Here is a 17500-nt window from a genome sequence, read left to right on the forward strand (position 1 = left end):
AACTTGACAAACTAGCCATGGTGCCATAAGCCAGTGTGGTGTGGTGTGTGGCCTAATGCCCTCTAACCATTAGGGAGGCCTTTGTTCTGCAATAGAATCATATACTGTATGCTACTTGTGATGATGACAATAATGATGATAATGACTATGGAGATAATTGATGAATCACAAATTAATGTCTCAATGGTTAAATTTCAGCAATACTGAAATTCCCTTTATGATAAGATACAGTATGTATGAGAATGCTGAGAAACTGATCACAAGATTACACCCTGGAAGCTTTTTTGCAGCCATTTGGCATTTTTAAAATAGCATATTACTTTTCTTTAATCATATATATATATATATATATATATATATATATATATATATATATATATATATATATATATATATATATATATATATATATATATATATATATATATATATATATATATATATATATATATATATATATATATATATATATATATATATATATATATATATATATATATATATATATATATATATATATATATATATATATATATATATATATATATATATATATATATATATATATATATATATATATATAAATAAATATTCATGGATGGTGTTACAGCAAAGACAATAAGAAATGAGAAAGCTGTAAACAAAACATTTCCTAAATACCTGTTCATCACTTATTATCTATGGTCATATCACAGCAGCTGGCTTCACAGTCAGAGGTAAATGTTATGATATAAAGCATGTTGGTAAGCCCTTGACTTGGGATCAGAAGCTGTTACAAGAGCAATGAAGGTGAGGCATTGAGGATTCAGACAGTCACATACTCCAGGCTGTCTCTTTTACTGCCAATCTAGGACTATAAGCCTATTAGAATGGCAAAAGTAGCTTTACTACATATTTACTTAAGTGAAAATAATTATTTCACTTGTATATCATTCAATGTAATTCTATCAAAAAACCTTTACAGCAGTTTCTAGACAGGAAACATATTCTAAATTAACTAGTGACAGTATCTAATTGCAAATGAGCTGAAGGAGAATGCTATTTGTGGCATGTACTGCTGACTGGTGTTGATTGAATGCTGAGATAATTACAAAACATTTTGACTCTTGACCATTTTACCAAGTGGCCAAAGAAAAAGTTGTTGACTGTTTTGATTGCCTTTAAAAGTATGCAATAAAACTGAAGATTAAGGGACGTTTTTGGGCCAGGATTTTTTTTCCATTCATAATTGCTCCAGTCATTCAATTCCTATTAAGCTCAGGAAGAAGTGTAGTCTGTGAGGCAACATTCAATTTCAGGACAGAAAGAAACAAATTAGTTACTAAGAAAATCAGCCCAAATGAGAGAGAGAGAGAGAGAGAGAGAGAGAGAGAGAGAGAGAGAGAGAGAGAGAGAGAGAGAGAGAGAGAGAGAGAGAGAGAGAGAGAGAGAGAGAGAGAGAGGCAGAAAAGAATACAAACAGAATAAAAGAAAAGAACTGATTTCAAACTAGGAGCAAGTGATTTCAAACTTTGATTTGACAAAGATGACACTGAAGTAATAACATAAAAATCCACACTGTTCTGGTATTATTACTTCTGTTGTCTCAAAATGTCTCAGGTGTTCAATAACAAGTCTCCCTGAATTGAATAGGGAGGGGGAAAAGTTTAGTCAGATACCACGCTATTCTGGCTTAGGGTCCGATTCCTTCAGTACACTTGATTAGCATAGTTGGACGTGTCTAGTTCAGTTCCTCTGATCACAGGAATATATGTGCCTCTTTGCCATGCCGAGGTAACATCTTACAGAAATACTTTATCTAAGGCCTGTTAAGAGATTATTATAGCATTAAAGAATGTGGCAGAAAAGCTGAGGCTACTTATATTGTCTCTTTAAAGGTAGTGGCAGAAAAGGAATTCAAAACTGTAGTGGATGATGTAGTTTTAAGATTAGGAGGTGCTGGATAAAGGGGTGCTGTTGCAAAGCATACACCCCAAATATCATCTGATCTGATCTGGTACCTTGGAATAGGGTTATATATGCAAAGGCAGTATTGGGACACAGTTCCAGGGTATGAGCATGGTGTCATGCTTTGAATAAGGTCAAGCCTTCTTTCCTGCATGACACTCCTGATTACATAAATGTATACTTTTGGTGAGTCAGCATTTATGGTTTAAAAATGGAAGAAATAAGTGAAAGATTTGGTAAATGAAGATGTTTAGTAGAAGAGGACAGGAAGAATGAGAAAAAGAGGAAGAAAGAGACTGAGGAAAGGTAGAGAAGAGGTGGAATAGGTGGGACATCCCACTGAAATTTAGAATTTAGTATATAGAAACCTCCCAGGAGTGTCTTTTCTGTTGTGGTTAAACTCATGGCTGAGCAAGGTAACCCATAAACAAAAGCAGGAAACAGCTAATTCATTGTAGAGCTTGTACAAGGAGAAAGGATAAGATAAATAATTGGATAGGTTACTGTCTTTTGTTTCCCTGAAGGATTCATGACTATTATGCATTAAAGGACTGGCCTCTCACCTTCCCAGCACAGCTCTTATACCTTGAAAGGTTAGTAGAAGTGAAAAAAAAAAAAAAAAAAAAAAAAAAAAAAACAGAATTATGTGGGTCAAGGATTAGAGCCCAAGTTTGAGGTATACACCACATGGGAGTGCCTTCCCAATATCAAGTTCCATTCCGTGATCCCTAAGTCCCCACATAATGCTTGGTATTATGATCTCAGCTAATACTACACTAATTCACCTGAAACTTGTGTTCTTTGTATTTTTACCCAAAATCATACTAAATCTATCTTACAACTCATGGAAAAAAAAAATCTTTACTAATCTTACCATCTCCAGTCTTCACATGACTTCTGGTATCCAATAAAAAATATAACATTTTTTTATCTCTTTTTTTGGTTTCATCCACATGACAATCACAGTCCTTTCTTCTCAAACTTTAGCCTTCCCTCAAACCTAAACTGAAATTCAACATTGTACAGTTTTGGTCTGTCTTCTACCTATCTCAGCATGATCTGCTGACAGTTACATGTATTATTATGTTTCTTTCTTAGGTTTATGATTCTAGTGAATTTTTCCTATTGTTCTCAGAAATTATACTAACTTTCATTGCTTCTCTCCTGGTTAATAACTTACATAAATAAGGAATCAATCACAAAGAGTAATCTATATACTAATCTACCTATGAATCAATAAAGAACTTGTCATATTTAATTGGTTTCACAAAAAAAGTGTCCAATACTTTGTTTGATCCACTGAAAACTGAGACATTGATCCTATGGTCACAGGCTTGTTTGAAAAACTCTAAATACCTATACCTATTTGGCTCCTTTCAAGACAAACTTTTATCAAAAAAATCCAGAAAAATCCCAATGCAAGATAAAAATGGGTAGTTATCTTGCATTGCTATAAATAGTTTCAAAGCTACAGAACACTAGTCAATAAACACTGTCAATGTAGTGAGTGAAAACTAAGTAAAAGTTGTTTGACCTAACTCAGCCCCAAGTAGAAATGGAGACAGCAAATATTCCTTACAGAGTTGTTAACTGATGGACTGATGGATACCCAGTGGTGTACACTCTGATGCAACATTTGCTTAATTTTAAAAAGTCAACTTTTCAATTTACCTTTGATGAAAAAAAAGAACAATTTCTATACAATGCTGCATATATATATATATATATATATATATATATATATATATATATATATATATATATATATATATATATATATATATATATATATATATATATATATATATATATATATATATATATATATATATATATATATATATATATATATATATATATATATATATATATATATATATATATATATATATATATGTAAGATGTGTTTTAACAATCCAAATGAGTAGCTTGGTAATGGTGAACTAATTTCTATTGTTTTACATGTTTAATGAAGCCTGCTAATTGAAATAAAGTATGGTTTTGTATCCTTCCAAGGAGAGCTTAAGAAAAATTCATGGGTTAAGAAATACTTGGTTATTAAGATAGATTTGTTTTTACACTCAGTAAACAAGCCACCCAAGCAGCTTTTTGACTTCAAACCCAACCTTGAACTGTCTTTTGTGAACTAAGCTGCAAACTGGTGACAGGCAGTGCAGTGAAATACTCATGCAGCATCAAATCATATTGAGGGAAGCTCAGGATTAGTCCCAGTGCAACTTAAAGGTTTTGTTATTGAGCTTTAAGTAAACTGTCTTGGAATTTAGATATGAAACTACTCATGCAGCAATTTAAGATTAAATCCTGGCTGAGCTGAAAACATGAAAACACATCTCCATTTCCAGTCAATGAAAAGTAATTAGTTTGTCTTTGCTAAACATTTTCACAAGATCAGACAATTGGCAGGTATAAGTAATTGACTGTGAGGTGGCAGCAGTACTCATTAGTCTTGCACAAAATTCTCATGCATATTTTTTCTGTATCTCATCATGAAATATTTGTTAATTGTCACAAAACAGATTTATGAATTCATATGTGAAATTAGGTGCATCACTGTATTCAAATCAAATTCCCTTAGAATAGGCTACTTAGTAAGGCAGAATCTAACATACCATGGATGAAATGAAGCTACAAGCAGCTGAAAGTAAAAGCTTCAACTATAAGCTTTGAATTGTACAAATAAAACTTTAAATGTATCATGAATTACAATGGATTATAAATACATGGTGTTATTCATTCAGGCAATTTTACTGTAAAGCATCTGACAGCCAGTGCAGATGAAAACTACCAATTCTTTTTATCATACTGTGCTCTAAAGCTCAACTCAAACATATAAAGGTGAACAAACAGTGTGTTTATTTACCTTGTTTATTGAAAAAAGCATTCAAGCACTGCAATACAATTTCTTCAGATACAATATGCAAGGGATATCAGAGGCAGTGGTGCAGAAAAATATAAGTTCCCATGTGGGATAATCTAATAAGTTATATAAGTATGAATATATTACAGCCCAGGCAATCAACATAGCCATGTCTGAGGCCAAAGATTATACAATCAGCAAAAATACAATCTATTACAAAATCTATTTGGAAAAACTTGGCCTAATGGACTACATGTATATTTTCTGCTATGTATTTTACTGATTTGTTCTAAGTGGGGCCTTAAGGTATCGAAATATCTTTTACATTTTGATACATATTAGTGCAGCAAATGATGAAGACAGAAGGAAATTAATAAGATGAGTTCACCTGATACTTTCTACAATCCACCAATGCATCATGTTTTTTTTTTTCAAGAAAGGATTATTATTTTAGGTCTTGGCCAACTACAGCGCCAAAATATTTCCTCACCTCTTGACCCAAAACTTAAGTATTCATCAAATAAGTGTTTCAACAGTAAAGTATACATAAAAAGATCTGTCTTTATTTTGTGTAAATATTATGCTTTTTCATATAGATTAATGTGTCCATCACTGTCCCCGGCCTACAGGCTAAGATGTGAAGGAATGCCTGTGGGTATGACTGTGAGTGTGAGTGTATGGGTGTCAGTGACTTGTCTTGACTATACCCTGTTATGGGTGAATGTTGCCCAAGCACAATGACTTAGCTCAGTCTTGAAATTAGGCTATAAAGTGATCCTTTTCTTGTAGACTTGCTTAAAATGTGAAAACTGTATGGAAGGTTTGTATAAACAAATCAAGAAATATCTTTGTTTTCATTAAAAAAAAAAAAAAAAAAATATATATATATATATATATATATATATATATATATATATATATATATATATATATATATATATATATATATATATATATATATATATATATATATATATATATATATATATATATATATATATAGTATGGTGAGAATAAAAAGCTAAACAGTTCTTAAGTGGACAAATGAACAGTGATATAATTCTTGTAAAGAAAACAAATATTAAGATACTGTGGTAAGAAACTCAGGCTGCCACTGATTACTTATAAAGTAATGATCTTATGAGATGCAATGTGAAAACACAACACACACTGGTTGTGTAACACTACCATCTTCATAAGCATGATAATCTTAAAATATGCTAGAATAAAATATACTGTTTTTTCCTACATTCTGTAAGCAATACTGATGTAAAATACTGCACATACATAATTGCAATTTCCTTGATAAAAGTATTTTCTAGTCACTTGTACAAAGAAATTCATATACTATTCTGTGGTATAACCAGCCAAGAGAAACCACCCTTTCTTACCATAAAAGAGGTAATAAGAAATTTTAGATAATGAAGGCAATAGATACCAGACCATTTATCTGTCATCCATAAAACAAGTTACCAGAAATCTAGGTATTTTTTAAACATGTTAATTTTTGAAGCTTTATAGTAGTTTGCTGTTCAGATGTTTTGTTCAGTTTTTATGGCATACTTATATGCAAAATTGTGCAAAAATAGGCCAATATAATATAAATCTTATGAAATTTATCCAGTGAATAAAAAAAAAAAATTAAACAAAAACATAGTACAACCTTTGACTACTGAGGGAAAACAGACATGGGAAAAGAGAATGATAACAATGATGGTGACTGAAGATGAAACAATACAATCACACCATATTGTTTTGTAGTTATTATGAGAACATCCATGCATATCAATTTTTGCAGCTTCTTCTGTTGGAAGTATCTGAAGCCTTTTAGACTTTTTGCAAAAGTAAAGACACAATAGGCAGAATTAAAGTAACCATCCTCCTTTCCACTATGATTCTGAATTTCAGAGTAAGTGGTCCTTTAGTTAATTTGCAGTGTGACTGATAAGAGATCGGTAGAATGGTCACACCAGTGTCTCTGTAGCTTGAAGATGTTTCGGTGTGGAAGTTTTGCTATTCAGTCTTCATGTGTCCTTTATTCCACCTTCATTTTTGTATTCTATAATTCAAGAATTTCAAGTGAATAAACAGACATTAAACAAATCCTTCTCTGTTAATTTTATATCTGATAAATACACTTTCTCATTTTTATTGTTTTGTCATATATTTCAAGTTTAAAAATGCAGAAATCAGTCACGGCAGACTTGTCAGATGATTATTCCAGTAACTATGCTGGGAAACCAACTTTCCGTCCTATCATTATCAATTTTTTCCAAACAACTTGTAATAAGATGAATGGACTAAAAACTTGTGTATTGCTTCCAACCTGCTGATTTCATCAAGAAAATTATTTTGTCTTATTAGGTATTCCTTACATATTTTCAGTTTCAAGAGAAATTACTGGTGCATGAAAATAAGTTTTCTTTGCATTATCAATGTCAGAATATATATCTTAAATTTTCTGTTAAATGTGGGAATATGCAATGACTTCAAAATTCCAGTCTAAGAGATTATACATTACTAGTTTTTATAAACTGAAGAAAAGTATCCTACCTGAATTAATTGATAGTTGTCAACTTGAAATTAGACATAAATGTTGTTATTTTGCAAGATGTAAGTTTTTATTTTAGTTTTTTAAAACACTTTTGATGATAAATCTGAATACAGGCTTTTCTTTACAAGACCCAAATGACTGATATAAACTATACAAAATTCCAGTCATACTAAGATGGTTCAGCTAACAACAGCTATTTTTCATATTTCTACTTTAGAAGATGCAACTTTTCACCAGCACTAAGTCTGTTATCTTTCCAGTTTCCCAGTTCCATTCTTTAACAATACTGTGTCAGAAATACCTAACATATATATATTTTTTAAGATTTTTATGTAAAAGTAAAGAATACATATATGACCATCCTTTTGGGTCAAAAACATTGTTAAGGAACCACAGACAGTTAGTGAAATTTTGTGGCAGTGAAAATCTGTTGTGATAACTTGAAATGCAACAGTGATTTCTGTTGACTATCTGCATCACCTTTGCTGAATGGACCTCACAAAGTATTTAAGATGTCTCTTCACAGTAAGATAGTATCAACATCTAAGAAACTGACAATGGCCATTAACTTGACCCCAAGTTACATTATACATGTGTATGTATAAAGTGATAGGAGGGAAGAGAAGAATCCTGTGCTATGTATTCATGTAATAAGATTCAGGTATTAGGGACCAGTGAGATTGGAAGAGAGGTTGCCAATGCCAATTTACACTACTTGGTGGTATTGTGATTGAAAGCACAACATGCAAGAGGGATGCTTGCTCTTGTGTGAGTGCATACATTGTGAGGATACTTGAAAAATAGAAGGTACAATTATCTAGCCATAGCTGTGACTAATAATGAGCTTCATATTGAATTTTTTTGGTCTTAATTTGTTCATTTTAATATATATATATATATATATATATATATATATATATATATATATATATATATATATATATATATATATATATATATATATATATATATATATATATATATATATATATCAGAAAACAGAGGGAAATGCATTATTTGTTTTGTTTGACAAAAAGCTTTTGAGTGTCTTCATTGCTATAGCATTTAAGTACTACCTTGTATACTGTATTTAGGTAAAAGAAAGAGCTTATAAAAACAAACAATTACTGAGATATGGTACTCTAAATATTTCTTTTCCTTTTTAGAGGTTACCTTCATATATATGTAGATAGGGTTCCCATATATATATATATATATATATATATATATATATATATATATATATATATATATATATATATATATATATATGCACACAAACAAGGGATATCTTAGAATAATGTGCATAACAGCAAATTACTAAGCAATGTAGATATCTTGATATCTAGCATCATCACCATCACTTACATTTCATGTCCTTACTGTATTTTCCCTCACAGAGTTGGACAGCTCATTAGTCTAATACTTTTTTATGATTGTAGACCCTTGTGTTTAGAGCAAAAGTTTCCCTTCTCTGACAACAAGTAAGTTTAGTTTTGGAGCTGACCTTTCCCTAAGGAGGCTGCTCACCATGACTACTGATGTGGCCCTCCCTGAGGCCGAATGCGATGTGGTGCAGTTCTATGATGCAGGCACATCTCATATCACAGGAACTAAAATATGCATTCTGCAGAGAATGTGTCACACCAATAAATAATATCAGAACAGCATTTAATCAATGCAAGGCATTTAATTCTTCAGTAGTATATTGAACATGTTCTTTCCTATTGCAGTGGAAATTAATGGATTTTATATGTAAAGGAATGTCATTGGTAAAGTTTATGATTTGCTGAAGGGAAGGTTGATTAGCAGGAATGTTCAGAATAATGGAGAAAAAGTCATGTTTGCCTGGGGCTTCTGCAAATCAAGTTGTGGTGTTACTGCCATAAAACAATGAAGGCAGGTAATGGAACTTAGTCAAGAATTTGTGGCAGTGTTCTCAGAGTAATTGTGAGAAATAAAAACAAAGAATTATCTACAATTGTGTGAGATTATGGAAATAGAATAGTTGAATATTAGAATAAGTGTGAAGTTGCAGAAAGGAAAATGGAAATATGGCAAAATTATATTAGGCAAGTGAGGGAAGTAGATGATGACAAGCAGTTAAAAAAAATAATGTGATATCAAAGATACAAAAAAGAGAGGAAATAGTATGCAAAGGGAGTAGATAGGGGAAGAAAATAAGTAATGTGGCATAAACAGGGTATACATTAAGCACTTCAATCATAATGACAAGCTCATTACAAAGAAATAGACTGCCAAAGATTGAAAGAGAAATAGAATATAAACTGGTCTTTTTTCTATAAAAAAATAAAAATAAAATAAAATAAATAAATAAATAAAATAAATAAATAAATAAATATAATAAAATAAAATAAAATAAAATAAGATAAATAAATAAATAAAAATAAAAGATAAATAAATAAATAAATAAAAAATATAATAATAAAAAAAAAAAAAAAAACATTTACCCAAATGTTTCTGTTCCCTGAAACAGATTCTTGACTTCTGCTTGATCCAACATATGAAGTAAGTGTGGACAAGTGTATTTGTGGCTGTTTTCAGTATAAATGGTGAATGCAACTGAGTTTAGCAATGTCAGCCTGATTCATAAGTTCTTGAAGTACTTGTCTATGCTCCTTATGAAAATGTCTTTTTCTATATATAATGCTTTGCATTTGACAGTTCTGCCTAAGGAAATTTTCCCTCACTTTTAGTGAATTTAAGCAATACAAGTTCTTGAGGTATAATCTGTGTTTCACTGTAGTGCTCATCTCATCACCTTGATCCCTGAGAGGGAGGTGGGTGACCATCTTTCATACTGGGATGCAAGGCTAACTGTGACATGTGGATTATTACAGTTTACTTTTCCATACTTTCCAAGAGGCTTAGATATCAGCCACCCAGTAATGAAGGATGACTAGGTGGGTAGGCAGTGATAATCAAAACAATCTCTGCAAAATTTAACTATTTTCCACTGGTTAACAATAGTAACTTACATGATAATCATCAATCAACAATATTACATTATCTAAATCAACACACTCCTGCTGTCTAACTTGCTAACTATTATCACATTACATGTCTATCATTCTATATTTCTGAAAATATTATTTTAATTACCAATTATTACAAATTACAAACTTAATTCACATCACTAGCAATACTCATAACAAAATTGTATGAATAAGCCACACAATATCTTCCAGGAAATACAGTATCATGCATATACATGTACATATGTATGTACAGACTTCTGCCATGCAGCTTTCATAATACCAACATTATATATGCCTATGAATGACAATACTCATTAAAGCATTTGCTTTTCTTTCAGCTTTCTGGCCTAATAATACATATTGAATATATATCAACAAGAATTTATATTTGATATATGTTACACCTGATAGCATACTTAAACAGCATTACAGATGGAAACAGATATGACTCAAGTATGCCACAGTAAAACAGAAAAATAAAGGACAATCAAATTTTCCCACAGCAGTGTTCATAATTCCTTGGTATATTGAAGCAGGCTGTGTGCTCTCTGATGTTAAATGTACCATGGAATTATGGAGAGAGCTGTGCCTTGGTCTGGATAACATTTTGGAAGGTATTCAAGTATCCAATACAACATTCATTGCAATTCTTAATGACACCTACAAGATACAGTATGAACAAACTGCATTCTGTGATTCACTGCAGAGTAACTTGACTCTTATCTATCTGCTTAATTATTACTTGACTCTTGCTATGACTTCCTCCCTACACACATACATAAAAAAAAAAAAAATAAATAAAATAAATAAATAAAAAATAAAAATAAAATAAATAAATAATAATAATAATAATAATAATAATAATAATAATAATAATAACAATAATAATAATAATAATAATAAAAAAATATATATAAAAAATAAAAAATAATAAATAAATAAATAAATAAATAAATAAAAATATAAAAATAAATAAAATAGATAAATAAAGATAAAAAAATAATAAACATAAATAATATAATCAAATCAGATAAACAAACAAATGAATAAATAAACAAATTAATTACTTAATTAAATAAAGTATATATTAAATAATATAAAATTACATTAAAGATAAAAAACAAGTAAATAAAATGAAAAAAATAAATAAATAAAAAAATAAAATAAAATAAATAAATAAATTGTGAAAATGCAGTTAATTATCAGATTATGAATCTACATATTGACAATATGACTGAATGAATGAATAAATAAAACACCAAACTTTCTGTATCTCAGAGAACATCAAAAGTAATAACATGCATCAAACAATCAACAAGTTCTTAATTTGTATCTATCTCTTTATAGGAATATGTAAAAACACACACACACTGATTACATATATATATATATATATATATAGAGAGAGAGAGAGAGAGAGAGAGAGAGAGAGAGAGAGAGAGAGAGAGAGAGAGAGAGAGAGAGAGAGAGAGAGAGAGAGAGAGAGAGAGAGAGAGAGAGAGAGAGAGAGAGAGAGAGAGAGAGAGAGAGAGAGAGAGCTTCTAATTTGATGAATTTACGCTGCAGACAATGAGAAGTCCCATTTCCTACTGCTGTATATTTAAGTAATTTTACACAAGACATGATGGTAAGCAAAGGATCAACAAAAGCGTGTTGCACAGCAAGCTGTAGGATTGACCAGCAGGGTAAATGTTCTGCTGATACCTAGTGCTGCATCTGTAATGTACTATGTATACATAGTCATCAAATCTGAGGCACTGATATACAAAATACTAACTTTTCCATAATCAATTAAAAATATATATTATAAATAAATATATAAATGAAGAAAGAAAAATAAAGAATAAATCATTTGGTCAACATTTTTCAGTAAATGATGTTCAAAAAAAAAAAAAAAAAAACATTTAGTATCATAATAAACCCCTCCCCTTGCTGGAAGTGATGAATAATTGATTATCTTTTCATACAAGTTGGAAATATTAATATATAGTACAGAGTGGTCAGTTTGCTCTTTGTATTCTGAACAGTTCAAAGGCATCTTCTATTAATAACATAATATAAATGTTGATACAGTATTACTGAAATGGTAACATATGGATATTCTTGAGCAGCACCAGCCACAGGTGGAGTCAATAGATGCTCATGAAGTGAGGTGAAGTGATGCATGGAGTTAGAATGAGCTTAATTCATATATCATGGCCTCAATGCTGTAACCAAAGCCACCCTGTTTTGGAATTATGTTCTACATGCTGGGGTTATTCACACTGTAAGAGTACACAAAGGCATTCATGCATAACAAATGAGATGCTCCCTACAGGACAATAGCAAGATATACAACAAATTTAAAACAGCATTTGAAGTTGGCCAGTGACTAGTCTGAGCCTAATTTTTGTCTCACTCCTTAATTATGATTTGAACTCAGACTTGATACAGAGGAGGAATGCTCTGATTAGCTAGCAAAAGAGGAGGGTGGATGGTAGATCAGGCACTCATTTGTTGTGTTCCCCTTTCCAGATTTTGTCTCACTTCTAAAAGGAGTCTTAGGCACAGGCAACACAACTAAAATTTTTATATTTCCTATACAGACCCTTCTAATTTACCTTTACAACTAACTCTTACACACTGATAAGCTAGATATTTTTTTTTCCAAGTTAAGGCAAGTGACAACTCCAATTTAACCTCTGCACTGCTTGCCTCACTCCTTCAGGAAATGCCTCGGATAAATAAATTATCTCATAGCTCTTGAAAGATTACACATTTCAAATTTATAAGTTTGCTATGCACATTTTTGTAGTATTCAATACAGTAAAACACAAGTAATCTATATTCACAAATTGCAATTTATTAATTTATCAAGTCTGTCTGGTAACTGTTGGCTTATAATGCAGGGAAAGTGTGAGAGCCCTGACAAATCCTCTACAGCTTTCATCTTCCAAAGATGGAATAATTAGTTGGGGGGATGATAAAAATTCTGGCTGAAAGTTTTACTCTTGTATATATGTATACACAATATCTAGGATGAATTATGGCTAACTTCTAACACTTAGTTTCATATAATTTGATACACCTTACCTCACTGTTCACAATGTTTCCTTAGGTAAACAACAAAATCATACTTCAACTGTACCACTTTGTGCAGCTACAAATATAATTCAATCACAAAATTACATCTTTCTAATCCTGTCATTGAGAAGAACTAACAATATGAACTGTAAAAGTTACTGTGAAAGACCTTCATCTCAAGTGAGGCACAGTTTGGCATCATAAAAATAACATATGAGGCTCTAAGATAAAATTGTTGCACCTTACAATCACAGGCACTAATATAACATTTCAGGAAGTGAATTACTCTTATCCAATCCAACTGTGACTTACAAAAGAAAATGCGAGTTTACTTAGAAGAATTCTGTTACAGACACAAATATACTCTCAGGTCAAGTTTTATGGCACAATCATGCAAATTTGTGAATTGAAACATTCAGTGCATGCATGTGAAAGTGTTATTTTGAATCTATATAGTAAAATATGACACAATTTTTTCTATAACAGCATCCAAAAGTATTCTTACTGGTGCAAGCAGCATGTGGGCATACTATTAATGCAAAGCTGATTGCATAACACTTTTCCCACAGTGTGGACGGAAATGAGTTTCAAGCACCTACAGTTTTGTCTTTGCTTCTAACATGCATCACAATGTGGGCAGAGAAGGTTCAGTTCCTTTCTCCTAAAAGATTCTTACATTATCAATACTTTGGGTGCATGTGTATGTATAATATATACAGTAAACCCTCAATTTACTGAACAGAAAGAGGAGGCATGAAATTGTGTCAAAAGCCAATTACACTAAAAGTATGTCATCTAGCAGCTATTTAAAACTAATTTTGTTCTTATGTAACTATGGAGGCTTGAATACAATGTCCTATCTTTAAGAACTATTAAGGAACAACATATTAGCATGTACAGTGGTATGCATGCCTCCCTTATGGTCAGAAAGGATTATTGGTCTCAGATCAATCCCTTCCCTGTTGAGCACTGGCATATCGGCAGCTACATAATTTTCATGCTACTGTGACTATTTTCCATCATTCACTATAGAATGCCTAGGCTTCTCTATACAAAATAGAAAGCCACAACTACATAAACAGTTGCAAAGGAAGAAAATGGAAGAGAAAGAAAACATACAAGATAAAAGACAATGCAATAAGCATTCAATGGGATGGGAAAAAAAAAAAAAGAGCAAGGCACAAGATAAGGAAAAGGAAGAACATCAAGAGAGGAGAGGTTATGGCTGTCATCCTGTCTGTAACTCCCCTGTGTGGTTTCTGATATGATGACCTGCTTTTTCTCTTCACTTAATAATCCATATATATATATATATATATATATATATATATATATATATATATATATATATATATATATATATATATATATATATATATATACTGAATACAAAAATGTGCTATTGCATGAATGGGTTAAACATCCAGAAATTTACTAAATGGTTCAGTCTACAATATTTTTGACTCATGATGGTTCCATCAGAATGTAACTTGGCTGTATTGAAATGTATGATGGAATCAGATAGACTTCATTAATCATGAAATTTACTGTGCAACATGATAACCTGTTGAGGGTCAACAGCATATATGACAACATACATTGTGCAGACACAAGACACCAATGCTGACACATACACACATGCATGCACATAGGGACACAGGTACGCACACACATGTACGCATGGATGCACACACACACGCGCACACACACACACACACACGCACACACACACACACACACACACACACACACACACACACATATGCACAAAAGGACAACATTCCTAGATTGTGCAATCCAACAGATGAAGTAAATTCTAGTCTACCTTAACAACTGGTAGAAAGGCAATTCATAAATGGCTGTAGCAACCTCAAGGTTGTTAGATTAAAGTATTACTACACATCTGTAGATGCATGTTACTGGAACACATTTAGTGCACTACTGGGTAATGCCAGGAAAACAATTCTGGGTTTCCTGTGGTTACAGTAAGCTTGCTGCACCTTTGTAGCAGTCATGTACATCATCTTGTACTACACACACACACACACGCACACACACACACACACACACACACACAACAAAGAGTTAAGAGGGAGGCAAAGAACTATGCAAAAAACAACATGGGGACATGTCACTTACATTTCCTTCAGTATACAGTTTGCCTTGAAAGAAAAAAGAAAATCATAATTTGCAATATCTTACTGATTTACATTGACAAAATTAACCTTGTGCATTTTAATCAGTGCATCAGAATTCAATTAAATAGTGTAAAAAAGGGAAAAAATGTTATTTCTTTTGCATTCTGTGAGGTAAGAAAGCATTGTTTCTTTTAAAAAAATTTGCATGTGTAGATAGAAAAAAAGTTTAGTTAGTAAAAATATCATGTAATTTGGTGTTTGGTTTAAACACAACACTAGATATTATGAATAATTTAAGGAAACATGCATTATTCCAACAATGGTTTGAAAATTAAGTTGAGCTGCTTAGATATTCTGCTTAAAAATATCTGTGGAACTTCTAATAATAATAATAATAATAATCTAAGACACTGAATGAATTACTGATGTGTCAAGTAACGTTTCAATTCACTGACATCACATTCCTGTAGTTGCACTTAAACAAATTAAAGTAATGACACATTTTGACAAACACATCCTAATCTCTTAGGATACACCACATATATTTGTATGTGTGTGTATTATATATATATATATATATATATATATATATATATATATATATATATATATATATATATATATATATATATATATATATATATATATACATACATATATATATATATATATATATATATATATATATATATATATATATATATATATATATATATATATATATATATATATATATATATATATATATTATAAGCATGTTTCAGTAACTGACTAGGAAATAGAGTAAAAATGGACCTGTTAGTTTTATCAGAATTAATCAATGAAATTAATATTTGAGCTTCAACATATGTAACCCAAAAAAATCTTATCAATAGTTCTACTTGTTATTATTAGTTGCAATCCTGCATTCATCCTAACTAATTCTAATCTAAACTTAAATAAATGAACACCTAAAACATGCATTAAAAAGATGTACAAATGATAAATACAAAACAATTCATAATACAATAATCATGATGTACTAATGGTGCCATCTTCATTCACCAAGGAAAAAGTCCAGAATGTATGGACTGGAATGTCTGCAATGTTGTAAATTTGTCTTCAGATAAATCTAAAACAGAATAATATTCAACTGATTCTACAGAACATACAGCCAACAAGGGAACTACAGGAAATACGTGTCACTCTTGAAGATTTGGCATTCAACTGTTTTAAGATGTTATAGGGTTTCTATGAATCTTGCCTGTTTATCTCTCCTGTGGTGTGGTGCGGTGTAGACCATTCTTGGTCTCTTCTAACAAGTGTTCGTTCACATTGGGATAAACACACACAACCACTTTCATACACACACACTTAACAGGCATGGAGGTGCAATTCAACATGGAGTTCTACCAAGGTCATAAGATTTGCCAGTCTCCATACTACAAACTGATAATTTGGTTCACATGGGGATGAGGAGGAGACCATGGACTGGGTGATAGCTCATAATGATGCTATGAAAAAAGATCATGGAGATGAAGAATATAAAAAGTGAGGTTTAGATTGGACATATACCAATTGTAAGTATAAAACCCCATAGAAATAGAATAAGAAACAGGGAAAAATAAATGGAATAAACAAAAAGCAAATCAAGGGATGTGCCCATGAATAATATGCATCCCAATCATGAGAAGCATGGGAATCAAGAAACTTGAGTATTACAAACTAATTAAAGATAGTTGAACTGGGAAGAGGAAGGAAAATTACCCATAGTATAAATTCCAATACAGGAGGAACACAAACAGCCACAATAGCATAAGCAGATCATAAAGAGGTGTGAAAATGAGAAGGAAAATCAAAGATGAGTGAGACAACAGAAACATGACGGGCAGGGTGAGTTGATAGGCTTGAGACACATTGAAAGTGTCAAGCTGGTTGGTAA

General features: G+C 31.2%; 1 protein-coding gene across 9 annotated transcripts in view; it reads right to left on the minus strand.

Moving 5' to 3' along the window:
* The window catches only part of LOC135090849 (integumentary mucin A.1-like), a 43550-nt gene that overhangs the window by 4367 nt on the left and 21683 nt on the right, over positions 1-17500 (minus strand). Inside the window, exons 6-7 of one of the 9 annotated variants that reach the window (XM_063987981.1) lie at positions 15581-15603; positions 6252-6884 (exon numbers count right to left, since the gene is read on the minus strand). The exons of 2 other annotated variants lie outside the window; for them this stretch is intronic. In XM_063987981.1, the coding sequence (XP_063844051.1) occupies positions 15588-15603 (16 nt within the window). In that variant the 3' untranslated portion in view covers positions 6252-6884; positions 15581-15587. Of the gene's footprint in view, positions 1-6251; positions 6885-8886; positions 9007-10327; positions 15604-17500 lie in introns of those variants that run through there. 6 more of the 9 variants (XM_063987997.1, XM_063987990.1, XM_063988007.1 and 3 more) reach the window with 6 other exon arrangements.

Source organism: Scylla paramamosain, chromosome 3 (assembly GCF_035594125.1).
Source record: "Scylla paramamosain isolate STU-SP2022 chromosome 3, ASM3559412v1, whole genome shotgun sequence".
Classification (NCBI taxonomy): domain Eukaryota; kingdom Metazoa; phylum Arthropoda; class Malacostraca; order Decapoda; family Portunidae; genus Scylla; species Scylla paramamosain.